Consider the following 24,440-nt stretch of genomic DNA (forward strand, 5'->3'; position numbering starts at 1 on the left):
AATTCTTCTCCCGATTCCTGATATGCTACACATTGTCAATTGTCAATCGTGAACCAGCGACCGTCTGCGAGTGATTTGAAAGAGCGCGCCAGAAATGCGTTCATCCGAGGCGGATCTAAAGTTGTCGTCTCGCGCTACTGCTGCAGCTGCGAGAAAGCTTCGAGTCTGTGGAAGGCGGAATTTTGCCGAAACTTTTAGATTTTATTGTGGACCTCAATCGGACGTGGGATAATGTCCCGAAGAGCAGCCAAAGACGATTCTGACCAGGAAATGGATGAACACAGCTCCGATAATGATGATACCGAGACCAGCTCCGCATCCGACGATGATTCGTCTTCAGGTTCGAATTCGATGGAGTTTGTTTCTATCCATCAGACGATTGTATTCAATAGACTCATCAGATTCTCGATTGCTGAGTTCTCGAGAGCGCATAACCCCGATAGGGATTTCGACGAGGATATGAATATAGCCAATCCGTTCCTTATGGTTCGATCACCCAGAGCTGACTTCTCCGCCTGCGAGGGCGTCTTTCGGGAAAACTCCGGATAAACCTCCCAGGCTCCGTGAATCACAAGCCCCTGCTGTCCGCTCGAGGCTTTCCCATGCCGTGAGGCGCCTTGCCCCCAGTCGAGGCTCTGATTCACTCTCTGATCATGATATATCGGGAAGCGACTGTGAACAGATGATGCCGGCTGGCGAATTATAACACATGGTGTTTGCAAACAGAATGTGATCGTAACTCGTAACCGTGTCCGAGCAATATCCTGATAGGTGTAAATTGAGTGACTCCTGCAGAAGGCTGAGATCATTATCCATTTCGGGCTTGAGTCTCTGATAAAACCCATGGAGACGTCCCGGTCATCCGTTCTAACGGTTCCTGGTCGTTCGATGATGACAGTTAAGGAATGCGGAGATTCCTCCTCGATGTTGAAAGTGTCTCGTAACGATGATTGGCGACCATATTGTAGTTTGGAGAAATATTTCCGGATTTCAACATTCAGTGGTGTCATTCGCGGGCATGTAAATCGAGTACAATAATTCATCATTTTCAGATATGGACGAGGCTGATTGTGAGCGACGGAGGTCGGAATGCATGGATGACATGATCCATTTAGAGCGACAATTCTTGCTTCTGAAAGAACAGTGAGTGAACGGCCGCTAGGTCTTCCCAGCTTTATCGTGTTTTCTGTCCAGTCTGAGAAATGAGTCCTCCCTACATCCGCTATCGCTCGGAAGGTCGCAGGGGGCAAGTGGGAGCGCTTGTTCGTTCCATCGTCCAGATATCCCTCTTTGTGCGGGATTCCGAGCTGCCTCCGAGTTCAGAGAAGGAGCGATTTGAGGCTCGATGAGAAACCGTCTTGAACGGAAGCTGTAATTTCCAGATTGTATAAAGAGCGGATCAAGCAGATCGAAACAAAGCTCAGCGAGATCCGAAGCGGGAAAGCCACCGAGTATCTTGTGCCGTTGAACGAAATCCGGGAAGCCGCCCGCATCCGGACGGAAGTGTCCGAGATCGCAATGAAGCTGAAACTGCAAAACATAAAAACTCGCTTCGAAGCCGAGACGCTGGGAGCGAAACAGACCTATGAGGTGAGCAATAATTCCAGCGGATTAGTTCATTGAGATATATATTCTTCTATGGAAACAAGAGCTGCAGGAGGACGGCGGCTCCTGCGCTCGGGGAAAATGAGTAGTTACACTTGCCCCAACCAATCTTGATCATTGTGCTTCCAGAACGATGTGAACAATCTCAAGGACGAGATGATCAATGAGATCAAGGATAAGATCCGTCACATCGAGGAAGAACGGACGCAACCGGCTCAGTACATTATGGCCGACTTCTGCAATATGCATAAAGTAATTGCTCACTTCTTCATCTTCACTTCATAGAGAAAAGGAATTTTCCCTCTCTCCGATCGAGGTCTTAGGCTTCGATGCGTATTCTGTGATTCACCGAATCGGAATAACATTCGAATTTCCTAGGGCAACAAGAACCGCTCGCGGAAAACTGATCCCACGGACCCGGATCGCCGCAAGAAGCCTGTGACCGTCACAGGGCCTTACATTGTGTACATGCTTCACGAGAACGAAATCATGGAAGATTGGGCTACTATCCGCAAGGCTTTGCGCGGAACTCGATGGGCCGATCATGGGGAATCTAACGGGGATCGTACCATGCTTTTCACCTGAGTGCACGCAATGTAGCGATAGCACTGTTTATTCAACATGTTTAGAGTGGAGGTGAGATATTCATGATTCATGAACGCATACATCACGCGTGCCGTGCGCCCGAATTGCTGGGATATCGAGGTGAAATATTTTGGAAATGCCACCCGGAGTCCGAATCGGGGGCAGTCCACAACCCACAACACAACCTGAGGCAAATATTAACATCATTTTCTTCAGTTTCAGATCATATTTATGGGATTTCGATCGCCTGATAGAAAGCGTGGAAGAACCGAAGGAAGCCGAGCCAGCATCATCATCATTGTATATACTCACTGCTCATGAGATGTGTTCAGCTCGGAAATTGACGTGACGACGAAGCGACATGTTTTTAATATGTCTTTAATACACTCAAATCGACCAGGACATCCTTGCTTTCATCCTTACCTGTTCTCTCTTATTCCGCACCTCTATTCCCACATCGGATACTACGCGGTACCCAATTTTGACGAGCGTGGGAAACTCATGGGAGGAGATGTCGTTGCCCTGCCCGCGAGGCGCAACTTCCGTCCCGTTCGAAAAATTCCACTGGTCCCCTGAGAAAGTTCTTGAATATCTGCGCAATGACTCGAGTGAAGCATGGGCTTGCTTTATGGATCCATTCAAGCCGCGAGACTTGATTGCTCCAGCGATACATCACGGCACATGAGGCGGAACAGGGTATCTTTCCCGAATACGAGATTCATCAGCGGCGGATAAGCATCTTCCGGATCGAACCGAAAGAAGTGCTCGAGGGCTATCTGGAATACTGCACTAACTTCTGCCACTGTCATAGTTCTTGAACGATTGGTCACAATTCGTAAGCGACGGCGCATCAACTCAAAGAGAGTATCTGTTCCATGCTCGTCCTTCCTAAATGACTCCAGCCTTCAGAAAGTCCGATCACTTCGTTCCCAGACACGGGTCGATAGTGAGGGACGGCTGCGCTCTTGAATACGCCGCTTCCAAAACCCCTAAGCGCCGCTGTGATGGCTCCGGAGATCTGATAAGGAGTTTAGCGTACGATTCCGGCCCGGTGATGGAGATGCAAGATCGTCGGCGGGAGGGTTTGGATCGCGAATGCTTAGTCGACTGCACACAAACAGCGGCGAATATCCAGAGAAGTCGGGCTCCGCCGCTGATCAGTCGTTTGTCAACACGCTTTTTCGTAAGCGTTCACTCAAGTGACGGCTTACGGTCGACTGGCCGGCTTGCTCAGTCGTTACTTGGATGGCTTGTTTCCAATCTACCCCGGTGCGTCGCGGGTCGAACAATTAGTGCGTAGACAACCTCACCACACCGCTAGCGGCAGCTCCTGCGGGTGCCGGGACGAGCTTCCCCCGGAAACATCTAAGAAACCCAATACATCAAGACATTCATCAAGACGCCGGCGAAACACTGACAATTATCCATTCCGGTATTGCGCATGAAAAATTCTGTCAATCCCTTTCAGATCCATGCCAAATCCTCGGTGGTCGCTACCCCTTGTCGACATTCCTGGAAACGATATCTCTCCGCAACCCCGGAGGTGTCATCGAAAAACTGGATGGAAGATATATTTTCCATGACCGGAAACTTCCTCAACGAAGTTCCTTTGTCCATTTGTTCTCCCTAGGATCGGGATATGAACAAAAAGAACAGAGAGGGAAGAGCAGATTGACGTCTGGACAAGAAGAGGTCAGAATTTTTTGACTCTTGACACAGCCGCTCTTAGATGGAATGACCTTTCATCTTGGGAAAACCTCGGATACGCTGACCCCTTTAATATTTCTTGACGTTACGATAGATGTTGGAGATCCTTGAAGACATATGCATGACTCCTTCTAAATATCCCTTATTTAGCGCAGGGAGCTAGGACAGTCATTCAGATTCGCGAACGATTCTCGAAAACGAAGCAAGATTGGAGAATTCCAGAAGCAACGAGGATTAGCGGAAGGAGTCCCATCCCCTTTTCCACAGCCCGGACGTCGGACGGAAAGAATCCTCAAAAAAAAAGCATTGAGGGGAATCTTCTCGCACACGTGATGAATAGTAGGTCGACGGATTATAATCCACAGCAGCGACGAATCGCCGCGATCGAGCCCTGTGCTTGTGATCGACCAGACAATCGAGCGCGGAAGCTTGTCGAGCATACCACGGCGATATATAAGGTTTAGGGCGGATGAACATTCGAGACACCAGAAGATCCGAACCCTCCGACTCGGTCAACACTACAGCTCCCGCTGAGAGTTTTCGGGTCCAGACTCGGACCAGTTTCACGCTTGAGATATTTCCCTACCGATCCCATTGGGCTAACAAAGGAGAAAGCCCAATGGCGCTCGTCCGACTAGAGAAGAAGCTCCCTTGGTTCTCTCTGCAAAAGCCGTTGTACGGATCGGGAGCGGCTTCGACATGTCAAAGGTCCCCCCCCTCTTTCCGAATAGAAGTCTTGTGCGAGCCCCTGGTACCGCTGATCGAATCCTGAAATCCGACAGGAGTTTCGCTAAGCGGATGGAGGAATCATGAGGATTGCGAAACGACGAGAAGTTCGGTGGAGGAGTCATTTGCGGCTATTCGCCGTCATCGATCGACGGGACTCCGAGATAGTGTGTCTCTCAGATAGATCAGGTGGTCAGCGTAAAGTCGGCCGAGACACCGATCGGAGCAAGAGGCTCCCTCTGCTCCTATATTGGGTCAAGCTGACGGTCCCGACGAGAGGGATAATAGTACACATCTGCTGGTGCATGGTCTCCGTAGAATCTCGCTCTTCCTTTGCGCCGCCCTCGAAAGCTTCGAATCCGCTCGCTGACAGGCCGGCGCCGCCGCGTTCCTAGACGTTCACTGCTCCCGCTTGGTTTACCAGAGTTCCGCCACTCTTGTAGAAACAAACAATGACCGAGACGGCTCTCGCTGACAGAGTCTCAGCGCCACGCAGACAACTCTGCGCCGCTCTGAGACAGAGCCGTGGTCAGAAGAACCGAGGGCCGTCGCTTCGAGCCCTGGACACACCAGCTGATTTCGGCTGCTCCGAAGCCAAGCGGCCGGTCGTGCGAGCCGCGTCAGCGGCGGCTGAAACGAGCCAGCGACCCTCACCCAGATGGATCCACGTTGGAGCAAGCAGCTGACGTGTGGGAAGGGACACTGTGTTTGCCTATTTGCCTGCTGCTGCAGCGGCGGCAGCAGCCGCAATAACGCAGTTCCACCGTTCAGTGCAAAGCGTGTGTGATTCTAGTCGAACTAGTTCGGACGAGCATGCATAGCTAGTTCGGGTGTGATGCCGTGACCGTCGACGACATGGCACGCTGGGTGCATCAGCTCACCATGAATCCAATGGTATATGCTATCCGACGGAAACGACAGTACCGTTTCGTGATTTTGATTGTGTTCGCCGTGGCCTGTCTGGTCGTTCTGCACAACCGGAAACTTCCGGAGCAGAAAAGTGAATCTCTCTCGTACCTCGAACGATACGTCGACGAACAAGCGAGCAAACGGCACGCTTTCAATGCTCACCGCCATCAGCAGCACCCTTTGGTGCTGCAGCAGCCGCCCCAAGAGGAGCAGCAGCAGCAGAAGCCTCAGCACGAAGTGTCATCCCAGTTCAAAGTTCAGCAGCCGTCGAGCTTGCCGGCGATTTTGCCGGTCGCGCCATTGCCGGACGAAGTTCCATTTTTCAATAAAATTCGACCGGACTGGGGCAAGAACGGCCATGCGGTGATTCTGGGGCCCGAGGAACAGCTCGAAGCCGACAAAGAGTTCTCTAAGGCGGCGTTCAACGTCTACGTCTCCGATCGCTTACCTCTGAACAGATCTCTCCGGGATACTCGACACCGACACTGCAAGGCTGTCACGTACCCCATGGCCGAGTTGCCCACGGCCTCGGTGGTCATCATTTTCACCGATGAAATCTTCTCAACTCTTCTGCGGACCATAGTGAGCACAATTAACCGGTCGCCCAACCACCTCCTCAGAGAGATTATCCTCGTGGATGATTTTAGCCAGAGTGAGGATCTCAAGGATCGCTTACAGAGATACATAACACATCACTTCCGCGCTGACGTTGTCCGTCTGATTCGATTGCCGGAGAGATCGGGGCTTATCAGGGCCAGACTCGCCGGCGCTCGGGCAGCCAAAGGAGACGTTCTGATATTTTTGGATTCCCACTGTGAAACTACGCCCGGCTGGCTCGAGCCCCTGCTCGAGCCGATACGCAGAGACCGGAGAGCCGTCGTGTGTCCTGTGATCGATATAATTGATGATAAAACGTTGCAATATGTTGCCGCCGAGGGGGATCGTTTCCAAATCGGGGGCTTCAACTGGAAAGGGGAATTCTCCTGGCACAACATTCCCGCGGCCTGGAGGAAAAATCGGACCTCGATCGCCGAACCCATGAGATCCCCCACGATGGCCGGTGGGTTGTTCGCAATCAACCGAGAATACTTCTGGGAGAGCGGATCGTACGATGAAGAGATGGACGGCTGGGGTGGAGAGAATCTCGAAATGTCTTTCCGGATCTGGCAATGCGGAGGTCACATTGTTATCGCTCCGTGCTCTCACGTCGGACACATCTTCCGTGACTACCATCCGTACAAATTTCCGAAGGGAAAAGACACGAATGCCATCAACACGAAACGAGCCGTCGAAGTTTGGATGGACGAGTTCAAAAAGTATTTCTATCAAACTAGACCCGAATTGACGAAAATGAAGGTTGGTGATATCTCCGCTAGGAAAGCGTTCCGCGAAAAGAATCGCTGCAAGTCTTTCAAATGGTACCTCGACAATGTTTATCCACATAAGTACCTCATGGAGGAACACTCTCAAGGTTTTGGCATCATACGGAACCCACACACCAACATGTGCCTGGACACGTACGGCAAATCAGAGGACGAAATCTCGGATCTGGGCGTCTTCGAGTGCCATCCGATACCAGAAGAAGCCACGAATCAGTTGTTGTCGTTGTCGCGAAAGGGCGAACTGCGTCGAGATGACGTATGTGCCAAAGTCTCATGGGTGGATCCATTCCGCCGAACGAAGGGGAAAATCGTCATGGAGAAGTGCGACGAGTACCCCCGCGCAGACAAGTTGTGGAGGCACAAACGTGGTGGTCAAATAGTACATGCGCAAAGCGGTCTCTGTATACAATCCGAGAGCGTTGCTGTCGAGAGAATCTACGTTGTCGAATGTACGGGTGATGATCTCCAGAATTGGAACTTCCATAAGTATACAGAGTTCTCAACGCCTTGATTCGGGAAGTTCGCTGAGGAGTTAGAGAGGAGCGATACACGAATCTCACTGACTGAGAAATCTCGTCCGGATCCGAGGCGAGCTCTCCGTCCTACTTTCGGAATCTCTCCCATTTTATTTGTGCCGATCCTGTTTCTTTAAACACCCCTAGAACCGAAAACCCGGTATGACAAATGACTGACGCCGCGATCAACAACCTGTAAATAGAGTTTGGCTGGATTTATGCAATTGGATGTATATAGAGAGTTTGGAGTTGACTTCTCCCAATAAACATATCGAACAAATGTCGACGAAGACTGACTATTCAATGAGAGCGAGTGGCATCTTAATTTGACTATTTCACATCGAGTAATACTAGACGCTCACAACGGTCGGGAGTGTCGTCGCCTTATGTCTTCCCCGAGCATGTGGAACGGATGCAGGAACGGAATCAGGCTAGGGAAAAATGTCGCACGCGCGCTAGCGGGAACGCCCTGCGGGATTTCCCTATTGGATCAAGGGCAGCGAGTCATTCCATCGAAGTTTGCTTCGAACTTCTTCCGAGTTTCACTCTTCTAACAAGAATGATATCGCGGCCATTATTCCATAGCGCGATGTCATACAGATCTCTCGCCTGCCATCAGGTGGAAAGCCTACTGATTAGAGGGGAGTATCCCCTCCCCCATTCAACCCCCTTCCCCTGGGGAACATTGAAGAATACCGCGTCTACCAAAGGGCACAGTAAACCCTCTTGGTTAGCGTCCCATTCAGTAAATGTTCTGTGGAGGTGAAAAGAAATGCTGTTGACTCATTGGATCATCCTGCAGAGGGAAGGAGTTTCCCGCAATGGACACTTGTATTTCATTCCCGATTCGGCTCGTTTTCTAATGTTCTGGTATCCGACGCGAATCAGGAGTTCCGAGCGGGGTCTGCCTCTCGAGCGAATGGTACCACGTGAATCCCCATCTCAGACGTGCTATGAAGTCAGCTGAATCGCTTGTTCTGACTCCAGCACGTAGTATACGACTCTGGCCAACGAAATTCTCAGCCGTATTCGGGTTCGGGTAGTCTCCTGCGACTGTGACTGTGCGGCGCGACGCGTTCCGTCGAGTCACGACACAAAGTTTGTTTCCGTGCCGGGATAACGAGATCCTACTAGTGTCTTATAGCCGGCTGTTAGATGACTAAATAAGTCTGGAGACACCATCGATTCTACTCCGATCCTTTTCTAGAGGCGCCGAGAGACTCTCCTCCCGATGGCTGTCAGAATGACATTTGTTGTATGGATAAGCCACGCAATTATTCGGATCATGGCATCCTCGACGGTCGAATTCACAAAAGAGAGCTGTAAAGTACGAAAACTAGACCTTCGTGCTCCGTGTACGCAAACTTCTCGATGGTCCCGAAAGGCGAAATCCAGAGGAATTTCGACTCGAATCGTGATCGGATCGTTAAAGAATTCGTCTTGTCGTGGCTCTGGGTCCTCCGAGTGTGCGACTCACGTCAGTCGTGTTGAGGGGAAACTCACATCGAACCTAAAACATCGAATTCGAAATAACAAGAGCTGTCATAGGGGGCCTCCCCTCTGTACGAGGAGCGACAAACCGCTCGCTAAGAGGTGGAAGATTATTCCTTGCAAAAAAATGGCGATGTCTAATTTTGTGAAACTTTTTGCCGCAGCCTGGTGTGCTGTTTTGAGGTTCACCGCCGTCCTCCGATATGAGAACTGGACAAGTCTCACAGATTGACCTCATTTGGTACTCAACCAGTCTCTCAGGAGCTATAACCACATTGAGTCCAACTTCCCAAGTCACGGCAGTGTCCACTCCTATGCCCGCTCGGAGAATCGTTTCAATTCGTTGACGATGGAGTATCGAATCCGTCGCTAGTTCCGCGTACCAGGAATTTCGTCGCCGGCCTTTGCGATTTTGAAACCATCCCGGGAATCCAACGTAGCTAATCTCAAGGCGATCCGAGGACATAGCGGTTTTTAAGAGAAACTGACCCCGGTTCTAATCGGTTGCGAATCAGGAGAATGCTATTTTTCCCTGTGAAATCTTGTAGATTATTCCCACGTACGATGTCGCACAGATCGTTGAGACTAGTGACCTATCCCCGGGTAGACCCTTTCATGTCGATGTCGAGGCTCACAGAGTGGGAGAACGGGAAGATAATTCCGGTCCTCCGATAAGACCCCCAGGAGGCCTAATTGGATAATGGACTACTTCCGCCGCTCAATTGCTCAACTGGATTAGAATTATAGACCAGCTCTGCGATCGGGATTCAGCATCCCCGACCAGATGCCCGGCCGCCGAATCAACCGGATGTTACGACCATGATTAAAGAAGGGGGACCAGATGCCGAGTGCGATGATTGCCTTCGAAGGCTCACAACTCCCCAGGAGCGGGAGCTCGAAACCGCCAGAGTCGGACCTTGCCAGTGCTTGCTTTCCCCGATCGCGACTTCATCATCCGGAGACAGTCATTCCCCGTACACGGTTTTCATTTGCGGAACACGGAATCGGAGAGGTCATTCCTGAGTGATACATTCGTTTCGTCAATGGAATCCGTTGTGGGAAGGTCTAGATCAAGAGAAATCCGAACGTTTCGATGATCTATTATATCTCACTCCTCGGACTCGTGCGTATTAATCACAAGTGGGGAAAGTCGAGGATTCCGAAATCGAGACCATCATCAAAGCCATCTTCTGCTATAATGTCGGAAGCTTCAATACGCTCAGGGCAACGCTCGAACTGCATTCGGTCGAAGGTGACCCTGTCCACCCACGGAAATTGCCTGAATGAACCATGATTTGGTTTACCTAGCCGATCGATTCGCTTCCGTGTTGACCTTCCCGGACCCTGATCGTTTCGAGATCGGAGTCTCGATTCGATACACATTAGTGAGTTAATCCCGATTCGAGGGTCCGCTGCTTCATCGTGCGCATGGTGATTCCCATAGACGAATTTGTATTCATGAATTTCATAACTTGCTTTCCAATTCGAGTAGGCTTTCAAGGAGACAGGAATTACGTTTTTTCGTGGCTATTGCAATAATGCGGGTGACAGTCTCGAGGCAATCACATGGTCGAAGTTGGCCTACGAAAGCTTGGAACTTGGCGATCAATTTGCACAATTCTGGACAGATAACCTCTCCTTCGAGCGATTTTCGATTACCGCACAAAAAGCTCTTCCATAAGTTCTGTCCACGACACTCTCCGTGAATTATGGCCGGTAAATCCCACGGAAACATCAGATCGGTGGTCGAACGAGCTAGCTTTTTGACGAATGGCGTGACAATCACTCATGGCTCTGAACCCGACAATTGTGACCTGCTCGGACAGAAAAACCTGGCTAGTCTCTGCTCGTCAGTTGAGCGAAAACAGATCCGGCAGTTGACCTGTTATGAACCCAGTCATTTCGACAGATTTGTTGGAAGGTGATACTTCTGATCTGATGGGGGTCAGCACGATGAAGAGAATGTTCGGGAATCGTGCAACACGGGGCGGGGGACCAATTCATCGGCATCTTTCAACGTTGAGATCCCACTCTCTTTCGCTCGGAGTTGGAGAAGAGTTCGAATGCTCCGCGGTGCCGAGCTAGGGCCCAGTACCGATGTCTCCGAAGCTCACGTCTGGAGACTTCCGAGATTCTCATCGAAAGAGAGGTGGGCATCATCAAGGTCGGCGCTCGACCTTTTCTCTCTCCAGAGTATCTGAAAGTCGTCATTTGATGCTCGGGGAAAAGCTGCAGATAATAGTATCATGGCCAGAAAAGCGTCGTGACTCGTGACTCGTCATAGCTCGGCCGAGGATGACTCTGCTCCGAGGACGCAATCAATCATGGCAAAATTATCGTCGGAGGATTTGTAGTCTTCGGAAAACCGTGTCGATGGCACAAGCCTCCAAAGAAGCCGCCTCTCTATTCTGTGGGCAGCTCCAACGATCCCAACACTCCTCAACGTGGAATCCCTATTACTTTCCGGAGGAAGATCACCGACTGCTTCGATAGGTGATCACGTGGTACGATCCTTCTCTCTCAAGCTTGCTCGCTCCCTCACCCATTCATCATCAGCTCGATTGTCGGAAACGGTGGAATCCCTTACAGCGAGCCTGTCACTGTGAAGAACGTGCTTTTTGGAGGTTCCTACTCGGGTGTCCCAAAGGTATGGGTGGATTTTGGCAATTTCAGCAACGGTGGGAGAAGAAGGCTTGAGTATCTTGAGCTCTGATTCTCGAGGAGGTTCGCACCTTTGATTCGAGAAGACTTTGGATCTGATCCCATCGGATAGGGTCAGATTGCTTTATTTGCGGTTCAGTAAAAATAGTCAGAAATGACAGCCTCGTGATGGATGTTCACCGCCTCACGGCCGTAGGACGGGCATACCCTCCCGGGATGTACGCAGGGAGAGATCCTGAAAATCGCGCGGTGTGGAAGCGTCGCACGTTAACCCTCCGATATCGCGCTCCCAAAGTTTGTCACTGGAGTCGGAGCCTCCAGCGTATCTCAGAAAAGTTAGGGAACAATGAAAGGGTTACGCCCGTCCGTCATTTTATCACGGCAATCAGACGCGATAGAGCTCGACAGTCCCGAGAGCGAGCACCGCGCCGTCACTGAGAGTTTCCACAATAATCCCGAGACGAGCCCGGGAGAAGTGAACTCTCAAGGTTCTGCGAGAGATAGGATTAGCCCCTGCTCTCGTGAGAATATAAAGAATTCCGTGATAAGATAATCAAAACATGATATTGTCCAAGATGGCTACCGTGTGGGGTATCCTCTCGGCTGGAAAGATCTCCCACGATTTCGTGACTGCCCTCCGATCGCTTGAGAACCATGAAGTCAAAGTCGTCGCCGCGAAGAACCTGGACAATGCCAAGAAATTCGCGGCACTGCATAAGATTCCCGTCATTCTGGATAATTATGAGGACATCATAACGCAGGGCGTCGGTAAGAGTCACAGCTCCGATTCGGCTTTCGCTGCCTATAGCTTGCAATCCCTCCACGATTCAGCATCGATATATCGGAGCGAAATCCAGTGCTCCTCAAAGAGCTTCTTTTCAGACGTTGTCTATTGCGGCTCCCTCAATACCCAGCACTATGAGCTGGTGAAGCTGCTCCTCGAGAATAAAATCCCCGTGCTCTGCGAGAAGCCCCTCACAATGTATGCTAAACACACACAGGCATTGGTGAAAATCGCGCGGGAAAATAAGGTTTTCCTGATGGAGGCAAGTCCAGCTGGCTCAAGGTGTTTCCTGGCTTATCAATCGCGGATTATGCGAGGCGGAATCATTCTCCAAAAAGTCCAAAGTTTGGTCGACCCTCGCTGAGTAACATGAGATGCACTTACGCAGGCGATATGGTCGAGATTTCTGCCGGTCTACGATGAGCTGCGGAAGAACCTCCCGTCGATCGGTGAGATTCAACAAGTGAACGTGACCTTCGGTTCCAAAGAGATAAAGAAATGTGAGCGCGTCACGAAGCCAGAGCTCGGGGGAAGCTCCATCCTGGACATCGGGGTGTACTGCGTGAATTTCGCGCAATTGATTTTTCAGGTACCAAATCTTAGATTCATGTTTCGGCCGGTTCTCTATCTTCACGACTTACCAACGGCCGACGGGATCATTTCAGCTCTGCTCTTTTTCCCCAGGATGAAGTTCCCGTCCAGATTCAAGCCGTCGGCGATATCAGCTCTGATGGCGTCGATTTTCAGACGGCTATGATTTTGAAATACAGGTCTGGAAAATTTGCGTCACTCACAACTTCTCTTACGGCGGACCTCCCGTGCGAAGCGATAGTTCATGGCGTGAACGGTAGCATCAAAGCGAGTATCGTTAAAATCCGGGAATCAATGCTCAATCTCCTGAAAACAATCGAGATTGCTCTGACCAAAAAAAAACGATTGAAAAACTCTTCCCTTCACCGAATACAGTTGGCCAATCCGTTCTGGTGCCCCGAGTCTCTCGATGTGAACGGTAGGAAGATTCATCTCCCGTTTCCCGAAACGTTGCTCCCTTGCAATTACGTCAACAGCTCCGGATTAAGGTGAGGAGGGGAATAATCGAAATTCGCTTCTGAATGCCCGTTCACGGAACTTCCTTTCGGGATAACAATACTACCCCAACAGGTACGAAGCGATGCACGTACGCGAATGCTTGCAGAAAGGCCTGACCGAGTCTCCAGTGCTACCCTTAGACGCTACCTTGAAGATCGCCGAGATCATGGAAATTTGCTTGAAGAAAGTCGGAGCGAAACAATGGCAATGATTGTGGTTTCGCCGATGCCGACAAGAAATAAATCGTTGTCGTAGCCCCTCGAGGTTTGAAGCAATTCATCGGCCCTGCTGACGCGTGGAACAACTGAAAGCAGCGCTTTTCAATGGCACCCCTGTAGCACCTAGGCCTCGCAAATAACCGCGAAATCCGAAAACCGCGATTCGCGATCAGTCCGAGACCGCAAATTGGAAACCGCAGTTCAAACCGCTTACGAATCGGAGCGTCCCGAGCCGCAGTGAGCAGGATATATGCTGCTCTCCGTGAACTCTCGTCCGAACATTATCTTCATCTCAATCTGTACGAATTATAGCTCGGATGGCTAGTGTCAGGATTTATTCACGAACGTGGGGGCGATCCAAAACGCGAACGTGGGGGCACAAAATTCCGGCTTATACGAACCAATTTCTACTCATATAAGTCAGCGTCCACTGATATCGCTCCCTCGGAATGGAACTCCTTAATCCATCGATTTTTGGGTATCTCTCAGCTGAACGTTGAGAAACTTTCAATCCCTCTGCTCTGATTTCTGCTGGTAAAAATTCCTCAGAATGAAGATCGTCCAGCGTTTGTCCAGCCTTCGGGGCTTGAGACTGACCCTGCTCTTCCCCAGCAATCGCCGGACAGCGCTACCGATTGTTTGCGCACGGCACGAGCTCGCTCCGAAGAGACAGTGGAGAGACGAGCGTCTCGGTTGGAAGTTTATCGCACGGCTACTGCTCGAGCTCGCTTGCAAGAGTCTGACGAGCAGACGAGAAGCAGACTCGCGTCTAATCGAACACGCGACGTTCAGTCCCGAGGACTTTAGTGTTTGGAATTGAGTTTCGCTGCATTCCATTACATTCTAAACTGCGATTACGCTTCTCATCCATAAGTTGTCATCGGGAATCGAAACAAGTTATGTAGATATTGCGAAGCTCTGAAATTTACAAGGGAAGCACCGGGATCGTGGGGAAATTTAAGTTGCCGGAGCTTCAGCCTCCTCCAGAGCCGTTGAAAACTTTAATCTCAGGAAAGACTCAATTGTCCAAGCATTTCCCGACGAACATCCGGAGGTACAATGCTTGTTTCCAGGTGACATCCTTTGGTGCCACGAAGATTATTCATGAAGGGTTCATGCCGACTTTCAAGACTCAGGAACAAATGTATCATCTTGCTGGTTCAATGTTAGACCCGTCTGATGAAGACCATCATTTTCGACAGATTCATTTCATGGGGAACACTGATGATCAAGTCGATCAACGGTGTCGAGTCAACCCTTGAACCAAACGCGACATCATCGCGGACTTGCAAACCTTCTTTAAGGAACACAATGATTCAATCCGACTGTTCCGCATCGCTCTAGGGAGGATGCCGGCCGACGACTACGCGGTTGTCATCAAAGCTGACAAAACGCCAGCTGGTGAGCACGCTCGTCGATATAATGCGTCAAAATTGAAGAAGTCGCAATCGTCATGGTGGGCGGAGTCACTTCACAACGTGAAGCAGACGGAAAATGTACCAAACGGCCAAAGGGTATCCGGGAAATTTGCTTGCTGAAACTATTTCCGGAATTGGTGGCTATCCACAGTATCATAGAAGATCAATAGCAAATGGAAGACCGGAGTGTGGGGCACTGACGCTCCAAAGTTGGTGAAAGAAATAAGGCGCCGTATCGTGGCCCGTGGTGGCGACCGCCGAGCTGCTATGTGCATACGACAGCGAATCGCTGTAGAAGTACAGAGGGGAAACTCGGAGCTCATTTCGGGGATCGAGAACTGCCCAAAGGCGTTGAGAGAGCTCGATCTTCTGAACGGCTGATAGATCAGATCTAGCGATAGTAGTCTGTTCAATAAAGGTATATCTATATCTATACATATACATTTACATATACATACACAGCGGATAGTTCTTCGAACAGCATTCCACGTTTACCATCGATACCGTTAGAGGAACTTTGGTCGCGTCGTCGGAACCCTATAGGTATAAATAATTGACTAAACATTTCGGAGTCGCTCATGCATGCTGAAAAACCCGTTTCCCCTATTCCAGAGCTCCCGAAGCGCTAAAGGGGGCTCGAATAGGAGCCTACGACTTCGATGTGTGCATGTCATCGTTTCGGGGACAGATCCTATACGAATTCACTTGCCTGAAGCTGAAAAACCGTATTCCAGCTCCAGATCGAGTCGACTAACCTTCTATTGGTCAATAAAAAGTACTGACAGGTGTATCGAAGACTGAAGTCACAGAGGATTCCGGAGTTCAAACAGCCGCCGATCCCCGTGGCGGGATAATTTCTGAAGCTTTCTCAAAAGATCCCCCTCTGCCAGTCTGCCGCGACTCTGACGGAACAAGCCTCGATCACTTCTCTAGAAACCACCGGAAACTTTATTTCGGTTCCCGCGATGGTCGAGATAACATTTCCGAAAATTCCCGATACAAACAAGCCGTCATTAAAATCGTCCACAAACTGAATCTTTGAAACCATGATTCGGCCTCAATGAACGAGACTCACCCTCCCCCCTATCGACTCCGATTGCTCCATTTTTACAGCATCAATATACAAAATTGGATCTCATCGCTTGGATGTCTGTATGTGGCTGCTATGTCCGCCGAGGCCATTGTATCCCTTCCGTTGAATGCTGTCTTTGTCGGTTGTTCTCAACTTATTCTTCATCAGCTTCAAGACCAATTCGTCGTCGGTGGTCGTTCTCGAGGGATTCTCAGGTTTCCGCAGCGCTGGAGTGATTTTCATTTTTGTGTACCCAGGTAGCGCCTGAGAGGAGAAACCAAATAGAATCGAAAATGAATGAAATACCCGGAAGCGATATCCATCGATGGGAAGCGATCCTATCTAATGATAATGATACTCGAATCTTACTTTCGTCATCGAGATTTTCACGGCTTCACCATGAATTTTGGTCGAATTGGTTCTAGCTTTGAGTACCGGTGGGCTGGGCACGAAAGACTTCGTTCGTTTGACACGTTTCTCCGGATCGGCTTCAGCTTCCCCGGAACAGCGTCTCATCCCACTGGACCCAGATGATCCCTGTCGTTCCGGGAGGTTCTCCAGACGCTCCTGAGAGAGGGGGAATAAACTTTCATGACTCATAATCTTCCATCAAATCAGGAGATGATGGGCTCACTATAGTCGAGACCTCGAGGGTGGACGACTGAACCTGCCAACGATCGTTAGGAGGCGGAGCAGCCTCACCGTTAACTTGAAGCACTGCTCTCGATACTTCGTCGCCTCCGCCGTGGCATCTGCCAACTCCTTGTTCGTCGACGAAAGTTCGTTTTCAAGATTGATTCGTCGGCGACTCGCCGAGTTTATCACGTCTCGCGAGTGCCGCACCTCGTTTTTGGCTAATTCGAGCTCTCGTTTCAGGGAGACACAGTAAATAGCTATCTGACGGACCGAGGCCGAACTCGGTCCATAGAGTTTCAAGAGGTCCTCCACATCCTTTTCGGTTCCATTTAGGACTTGTTTCATATGTCGGCTCTGCGGAAAGGGAGAAGAAGTCTATAAAAGTTGTTCTACGCGGGGTTGACTGGTTCCATCTCCTAAGGAGGGGGAATTTCGGACACCGGGATGTATCTCATTCAGCCCGCAATCAATCATGGAATGGAAGGTTCCGAGATGAATCCGCGCCGCTCTCGACCGGCTCGGGTTGCCTTCGCGGAAGCATGGTCCACCTCACCTTTTCGATCGTGTCTTGCAGTTTCGTGATGGTTTCCTTGAGAGTGACGTTCTCCTCGAGCGTACTCTTCATTAACTTCACTGTGCCCTGCAGTGATTCTACTTTCTTAGCAGCTGCATGATATTTGCTCTTCGCAGTCGTGGCACTGGTCTCGGATTTCTCGAAGAGAGCCTTCAGTTTCCTATGCTTTTCTTCAAGCTCCGCAATTTTCTGTCGGAGCTCGAGGTTCTTCACGGTGGTTTCGGACAGGTCCTTACCGAGTTGAGAGGCATCTGGGATAATTCGCATAATTGAATGCAAAGTAGATCAACCCCGACAACGCTATCCGAGGACATGGCCGTGCATGGGAATGCTCCGATATATATCGATCCAAACTTTTTGGCTCTGATATTTGGATGAAGAGAAAGAAGTCAGTCAAACGAGAAAATGCGGACGTCATCGGCTTCCAGGGTGTAACTCACCGCAGATGGTGCTGTCGAGGGATGTGAGGAAAACTCGGCGAACATCCCGAACTTTCACCCGACAACGACACGTTGGGCAAGTGAAGCTATTCTTCAGCCACTGATCCAGACAAGACTGATGGAACGTGTGACCGCATGGGAGACACGCGATATCAGCAGAATGGTCGAAGTCGTCTGTGCATATGATACATTGGCAGCGCATTCTTCTTCCTTTCGATAGTGCACCGGTGATCAAATTCCACAGCTCGAGAAGCTCATCCGGATGCGGACATGGACTGCGTCTTCCTGGAGTCCCTCGTGGCGGTTGACGGCGCTGGAAAAAAAAGAAGTTGTCAGAGGATTCCTGGTGGGAATAATTCGCAATAGCCGAGCAGGGAGTATTGAGCCTCTGGCTCGACTACCGTGACAGTCTATATTTTCTCGTCCCGATTTTCATTCAAGCCCGAAAGCGCGCAACCGTTATATCCGACTTCCTGAACGAGGAGGAAACACAGGAGACTCTCCTCCTTGCGATGAGACATATTTTCTCCGCAGATGAGACAGGCTGCCGGGTGTTCTTCCATAACTCCATTCCTGTGATTTGTGATCGTTCCTTGAGCCCTAAAGTCCATAAGCGGCATGAATTCACTTGCCTTTCAAAATGATAAGAATACTCTGAGAGAAGATGACGAAAGCTTCGCTCGACACAAGTTTCCCCGTCTAAAACAATGCAACCTCTAGGACCCGCCGTTCCGTCAGCTTTGAACGGTATCGCCATCGCTGGCCTAAGACTCGGAGAAATGCGCGGCAAATTCGAACAACAGTCGTCGAGCGTTCGGATTCGTCAAACTCTGGGAGGATACCGTGTGGGCTTTTCCCATCTCCTCTCTTCGTCTCGGCTTCCGACCAGCACGAGATTCGAGAAAAGTTCTGAGTTGGAATACCCGCCGCGGTTTCGGATCCGCGTGAGAGGATTCAGAGTTTCTTTCGGCCTTAAAGCTCGGAACGGATCCTCTCGCTAACAGACTGCAAACACCTTTCGCGACTTCAGAGGAATCGCATCCATCTAGCCGAGATCCTACAGTGCGGCGCTGTTCTTGCGGTGAGTGAGCGATACACTGAATCCATCCGTTCCGAGAGTTCGCGCATTGTGTGCTGAATCTTCCCGCTTGACATTCGACGCTCAACCGGCACCGTCCGACTCCCGCAAGGGGCTCCCGCCCGTCCAAGTGATGCGGAAGTTCTCGGGAAAATATTCCTGACATCATGTATCCAGCGTGAAGCTACACCCAGAGATAATTTATATTCGATGTTGTTTCCCAGATTATGCAAGCCGAAGCTCCGATAGTCGAGCAACCCCTAACCCGGAAAAATGCGGCGAACCTACAGGAGTACCTTCTCCAAGGATCGATCCTTGATAGTTCGGCCGATGTCCTCTTGAACAGGTGGGTAGGCTTCGAGCATTCATTCGTCTTGGAACGAACGTCCGTGAGTTCTGAGAATAGAATCTGAGGGCTCTCCCTCTGAGTGATGCTGAAGCCAATCGGCCAACGGGAAAATCCCCTCGCTTCGCCATGATGTTTTTTTTCTCGTTCCGGTGATATCGGAGCCGGAATACTCCTATCTCTCGGTATTCCGGAGCATTCCGACCCTCTGCCTTCCGAGACAAATTCGTCTCTCGGCTACGGCGATACTCGGTCTAACCACCGTTCCTGTCAAGCGCTGTTGTTGGGAAAAAATCGCTCAGGACATATCAAAGCCCTTTGATGTTCGTTGGGAGGCGCGGTCCTGTGGCAGTGTTCTCTTCCGAGGGTACGCACGATTCGCCCAAGGGCCGCGTGGCGGATCACTGCAGCGCTTCATTCTCTCCTGGGCATCCCCGCTCGATGACGGGGGACAGAGGTTCTAAAAGATCGAACCCGAGCCGCCTCCGCGGTACGGTTTATCGACTGCTCCGAATGTGCTACATACCGTGTTGAAACTGTGGATGAAGCCAATACTCCTGGATGATTTTCAGGCTCCGAGGTCTTTGCGACAACTCCGACTCACCCGTCGAGTTGTTCCACGACATCGAACAAGTATACACCATCAAGGACCAAGCGAATCAAGCCACGTTCTCGTTGAGAGCAAGGAACGCTTTGGATAATCCGCAGTTGCCGTGGCAATTGAGGTGAGCAGAATGTCTGCCAGTAGTGATGAGTCGCGACAGACAAATGTGAGAATGATGAGGATTGGAGATCGCCCGTTCTGTAGCGCGTCCCGGTGGTAGAAGACCTCGGGTTTCGGAGGAGTCCACGCGGAGCACTGAATTCGAATCTCCGTTTCACAGATACGTTGGCCAGCCGGAAGTCGGAGACAAGAGTCGTTTCACGATTTGCCGGAGTGTGATCGAAGTTGGGACCTCCAGTAATCTCGTGACGTGGCTGAACGAATTGGGATTCCGACTTGATTACGAGTTTGTTGCGAAAGGCCACATATTCCAGAAGGGCAGAATGAAGATTCTCGTTCAAAAGGTAAACGGTCTCAATACTTCTGGCACTCTGGATCATTTTCCTCAGACTGAATATGAAAGAACTGATCAAGTTGGGACCCTCGTCGGCAGATTCATCGCGTGTGTCAATCCGGCAACCCCGAAACATTGGAACCGGTCTCCCAGTCGTTCCTCATAGAGCTGAGCGTCCTAGCGCCTCCGTCGCAGGAATCGCTTGGCGAAGAAATGAAGGCATTCGCTGACCAGCTGAGACCTCTTGTGGAGCTTGAGAAAGTTGATCATGCTCGTCTTCATGTATCGTAGAGGAGGTGGAAATCTCCAAAATCGGCAACGGGGGGACGTTTCGCTGCACTGCCTGATCATAGTATCGATTATTCTGTAAATAAATTCCGGAACTTTCTGCCCAGCTCGCCCAATTTCTTCCCTGAGAGTCTCTTCACCTGACGGACGCCTGATGAGAGCGAGGTGTTAGGCGTTATTCCAACAGGGTTCCATGAGTCATGAAATGTCGAATAGAAACCTGCAGTTTCTGGAGCCGATATGCAGAGCCCTTTCCTTCGCCCCTGGAATAGTATACACAAGGGAATATCGAAGGAAGAGCCGGTTTTTAGGCCGAGTATCGACTGGTGATTTGAAGGCTGGGTGCAGATTGCATCAGCAAGACCTCAGCGCTCGGAGATGGTCATCATTCTCGCTTCAGTGAGCTCTCCGCGAAACTCAACATCCAGAGCCCCCTCTCGATGAAACCTTTTATCCGGTAATGAGCGCCCCGTTCCCCGATGGACTCACAGAAACACCAAGACCGAAGTATTGTCTCATACACATAGCAGTGGTTGTGGAGACCATTGTCTCCATTCTTTCATTTCTTCCAGGCGGAGCCGAAATAGATTCCGAGCCCTCCGCGCGATGGGCCCGTAAAGCCTCTCCCGATCGCTTTGGAGCGCGCCAAGGGAATGATCAGAGTACCTGGTGATAAACTCCTCAGAAGGGTTCCGGGACTTTGAGAATTCAAAAGTCCAAATGGGCTCAGAAATTTCAGATCCCGTCTAGTTTGAATGAGTCTGCCGTGGACGTTCTGGCCCAGCTGCGGAGGTCCGTGGCAAGAAAAATGCAGCCCGGTGACGGGAGGAATGGGAAACGATTTTCCCACGGAAATTCTAGGTTTTCACGGCGGGGAGTCAAGGGAATCAACGGAACATTCCGGAATGAGTCTTCCAGTGTCGTTCCGAGAAAGGGGATGCCTCAACGCATCCGCAGTCTCGCAAAAATGCGACAACCTATCTCCCCAACTTCCATGAGGAGCATTCGATAAGATGCGAGATTGCGGACCGGAGCATCGCTGCTTGTTCGAGAGCCGAAAATTGCAGCAGCTGAAAGTCGCAGTCCGGAAGGCGTTCGCAACGAGACAAGCGGAGAACGAAGATGTCATCCGCAGATGATCTTTGCAAAGCGAGCGACCGGCCGATATGCGACACAAGTTCGTGTGCCTCGGGGGCTTTTCGCGGTCGTCGCTATTGATCATTCAGCAAGTTGCGACTCGCCGCGGGCTTTGAACTAAGTCAAAACAGTTCCATGAATGGCTGGCGAATGTTTCCTCCGAACCTGTTCGTCCGTCTAGAAGAGCGAGTTACTCCCGTTCTCCATCTTCAACTCGACGAGCTCAGCACTTGTCCCCGTCGAGCGTCGGCATTCTGCCGATCGACCGAAGTTTCCAGGATTTCGGAACGAGATTTCCGCTCGCCGAATCCATGGATAGAGAGGGGGCACGTAGAGCGAGAAACTCGAACTAACAGCGACTCGAGCTTCCGAGACGAATCGTAAACATAGGGAATGCTCGAATCGTATCCATGGAGACAGTCTTTATCTCATCACTGAAGAGATGAGATCTTTCTCATCTCCTTTGAATCTGTCACGTGACCCGTGGGCTCATCTCCGAGGGGAAAACGAGACTGACGCAATCGAGAGCGATTGGAGACCCCGCTGAGTTTAGTCTCATATTAGTGTGTTTAGCCTGTTGCTGTGCCAGCGGCGGGCGCCGATTCCACATCCGCCACTGCCGAGGGAATCGTTGTCGCTGCCTTGAGCTGAATCGTACTGCTGGCCCTTGTCGTCGCGGTTGTCGGCCGATCCGCTTCTTGCGGGAGATCCCCCTTTCCTTCCCGTCCCTCAAAACCCAGTCTGACCCCGGTGGAGGCATCAGCATCGAAATCAGCCCGACGACCCACCCCCGAGGTTAGACGACCGATGCTCTCCATGAGTGCTCTGCCCCAACGCAGGGTCGGCAAGCCAAGCCTCGGATCGAGCGAGGGCACCGATATAGCTCAGTTTCCTTAGGGATCCACTCACTTACTCTCATTGTAGGGCATCATACATCTCCTCCAAATATTGATCAGCTCGCTCGCTCACACACTCAGTCCAATTCTCCGGAGCTCACTTGCTCATTGCGCCTAGAGGTTGTCGGCGCTCAGCTGGTGAGACAACGCTCGTGAGCGTCGATCCGATGGAATCTTGGAACGCTCTGTGAGATATTTTTTTAACATTTTGTCCGAGATCCCTCTTCGGAGATGCGGAGGAGAAGAACAGTTCCAGATTGAGGGTGAGGGTCAATGGAGGAGAATCAGGCTGAACGAACAACCAAGTCATCATGAAATGATTCCGAGGAATTTTGGAAAACTGATCTGACTGTTTCGGAGGACGGTCCTGGTTTCTGGCGTTCGAGCTAAAAAGAAAAAATTAGATCCCTTCAGATACGCAAAGATCATGCTCCGCCGTAAAGAGAGGCTGCCGTACGATGCGGAATCCCTGACAGGCCTGTTTGCGAAGATTTTGAAGCTGATTCTCCCAGAGTTCTTGCACTGCGGTCCCAATCTGAAGTCTTACTGGACTCCGAATGCTGAATGACTTGGTAGGATGCTTCTCGTGTTCCTTCCCCGGTCACTCCGACCCGAAGCTTCGCAGCCCAGTCACTTGAGCCGCTCACTTCGCGGGGAGGCTTGTAGATGCTGTTTCTATAATTGAATTTGACTCGTCCCCTTGGAGACCTCCGCCGAAAACGGGGGTAAGTGGCTTAGTCATGTATGCAGACTAAGGATCTAGCCAACGAACAAGCTTGCAGACGGACAGGGAACCCCCCTTATGTTGCTCTTCATTTTCGTCCTCTTCTTGGTAATCCCCCGTGCCGATCCCTCAAGCAGGAGTGATCATGAATCGGCTTCAGTATCAATCGATGAGACCACTCACAACGATTCGATGCAAAGGAGAATGTTCGTGTCGAATCCGCGCGTGTGGCCAGCTCATAACGCTCAGCGGGAATTCAACGATGATTTGACTTCAGGTTGTCTGTTGATTCTGATTATTTTGTGAATGTTAGGGTCGAAGCAGGCTAGAGGTCATCGTCATCATCCGCGGGAACATCGTAGGCGGTTATGTCAACAGACCACACTACACCAATCTACCGGGAAGCACGGTCGAGCCTCCTCGTCTCCTTTTGAGAGAACCATAGGTGGGACTGACGAATATCGCGGAGGAGGGTTCAATCCATCTGTCCATCCTCTTTTAATCTCATGACTGATTTGTTCCTGTTGGCTGCGGAAATCCTCGGCCGGCTCGCTTCAGTGCTTGGTGATCGAAGTCAGAATTTCTTTCTTTCGTCCCTCGGCGCACTTATTGTGAGTGGGAAGGTCGATTATAAAGTCTAATTTCGAAAGTTTCTGATGCATTTATTTCTATGTCGAAAACTTTCCCATATCCTCCCTTCGTGTCTTCCTCTGGATTCTGCTTCCAACGAATTCTGCTCTGAAAGGCTCTATGGTAGTCTTCATGCTCAAAAGTTCCCAGACCCCTCTGCTGGATCTCGGTCAAGGAGGTCGATTCCCTCTTGACTGCGCTTGTCCTATCCTTAGATCGGATCTTCCCAGGTCATCCAGAGATGATCGGGATTCATCGAATTCCTGGGGAAACTCTGCCTCTCTGCTCTCCTCCTGGATCGCCGTCCGAGCGGTACTGGACCCAAACCGATGAGCGACGAGCAACCTCCGAGCAGGGATCTATTCGACTCGGACATTTACACGGTGCCTCATCTGAGCGAATCCGAGGAACCGTTTGGTCGACCCGATGTTCTCGTATCGAAATTGACTACATGGTTCCATTGAGATCAAT

The 24,440-nt window shown here is 50.7% G+C and overlaps 4 protein-coding genes and 1 pseudogene across 5 annotated transcripts; 4 read left to right on the forward strand and 1 right to left on the reverse strand.

The window, feature by feature from the left end:
• The first annotated feature begins 231 nt into the window (after positions 1–231).
• Positions 232–2,552, forward strand: LOC100904438 (breast cancer metastasis-suppressor 1-like protein). The gene is made up of 6 exons (XM_003748378.3): positions 232–340; positions 1,053–1,143; positions 1,383–1,590; positions 1,735–1,857; positions 1,984–2,241; positions 2,407–2,552. Exons 1-5 carry the CDS (start codon positions 232–234, stop codon positions 2,188–2,190), a joined length of 738 nt encoding a protein of 245 aa, XP_003748426.3. The 3' UTR covers positions 2,191–2,241; positions 2,407–2,552.
• A 2,926-nt stretch (positions 2,553–5,478) lies between these two features.
• Positions 5,479–7,719, forward strand: LOC100904584 (polypeptide N-acetylgalactosaminyltransferase 13 pseudogene; annotated as a pseudogene).
• A 3,766-nt stretch (positions 7,720–11,485) lies between these two features.
• LOC100904201 (trans-1,2-dihydrobenzene-1,2-diol dehydrogenase) lies at positions 11,486–13,713 on the forward strand. 2 transcript variants are annotated; one of them, XM_003748294.2, is made up of 7 exons: positions 11,486–11,567; positions 12,157–12,349; positions 12,464–12,627; positions 12,754–12,954; positions 13,050–13,223; positions 13,332–13,444; positions 13,527–13,713. In XM_003748294.2, the coding sequence occupies exons 2-7, from the start codon at positions 12,157–12,159 to the stop codon at positions 13,663–13,665; spliced, it is 984 nt and encodes a 327-aa protein (XP_003748342.1). In that variant the 5' UTR covers positions 11,486–11,567; the 3' UTR covers positions 13,666–13,713. The 2 variants fall into 2 exon arrangements, with proteins under 2 accessions (XP_003748342.1, XP_028968711.1); XM_029112878.1 differs by having other exon boundaries at positions 11,524–12,349.
• Positions 13,714–16,225: 2,512 nt separating this feature from the next.
• Positions 16,226–18,014, reverse strand: LOC100904730 (TRAF interacting protein no poles). Its single transcript, XM_018641372.1, has 5 exons — positions 17,813–18,014; positions 17,352–17,623; positions 16,865–17,152; positions 16,532–16,729; positions 16,226–16,426 (listed from the first exon to the last, which is right to left on the reverse strand). The coding sequence occupies exons 1-5, from the start codon at positions 18,012–18,014 to the stop codon at positions 16,226–16,228; spliced, it is 1,161 nt and encodes a 386-aa protein (XP_018496888.1).
• A 505-nt stretch (positions 18,015–18,519) lies between these two features.
• On the forward strand, positions 18,520–20,672 carry MED18 (mediator complex subunit 18). The gene is made up of 5 exons (XM_029112860.1): positions 18,520–18,657; positions 19,115–19,236; positions 19,809–19,961; positions 20,121–20,304; positions 20,394–20,672. The coding sequence occupies exons 1-5, from the start codon at positions 18,520–18,522 to the stop codon at positions 20,583–20,585; spliced, it is 789 nt and encodes a 262-aa protein (XP_028968693.1). The 3' UTR covers positions 20,586–20,672.
• The last annotated feature ends 3,768 nt before the right edge of the window (positions 20,673–24,440 follow it).

The sequence above is a fragment of the Galendromus occidentalis genome, unplaced genomic scaffold (genome assembly GCF_000255335.2).
Source record: "Galendromus occidentalis unplaced genomic scaffold, Mocc_1.1 scf7180000077530, whole genome shotgun sequence".
In the NCBI taxonomy this organism is placed as follows: domain Eukaryota; kingdom Metazoa; phylum Arthropoda; class Arachnida; order Mesostigmata; family Phytoseiidae; genus Galendromus; species Galendromus occidentalis.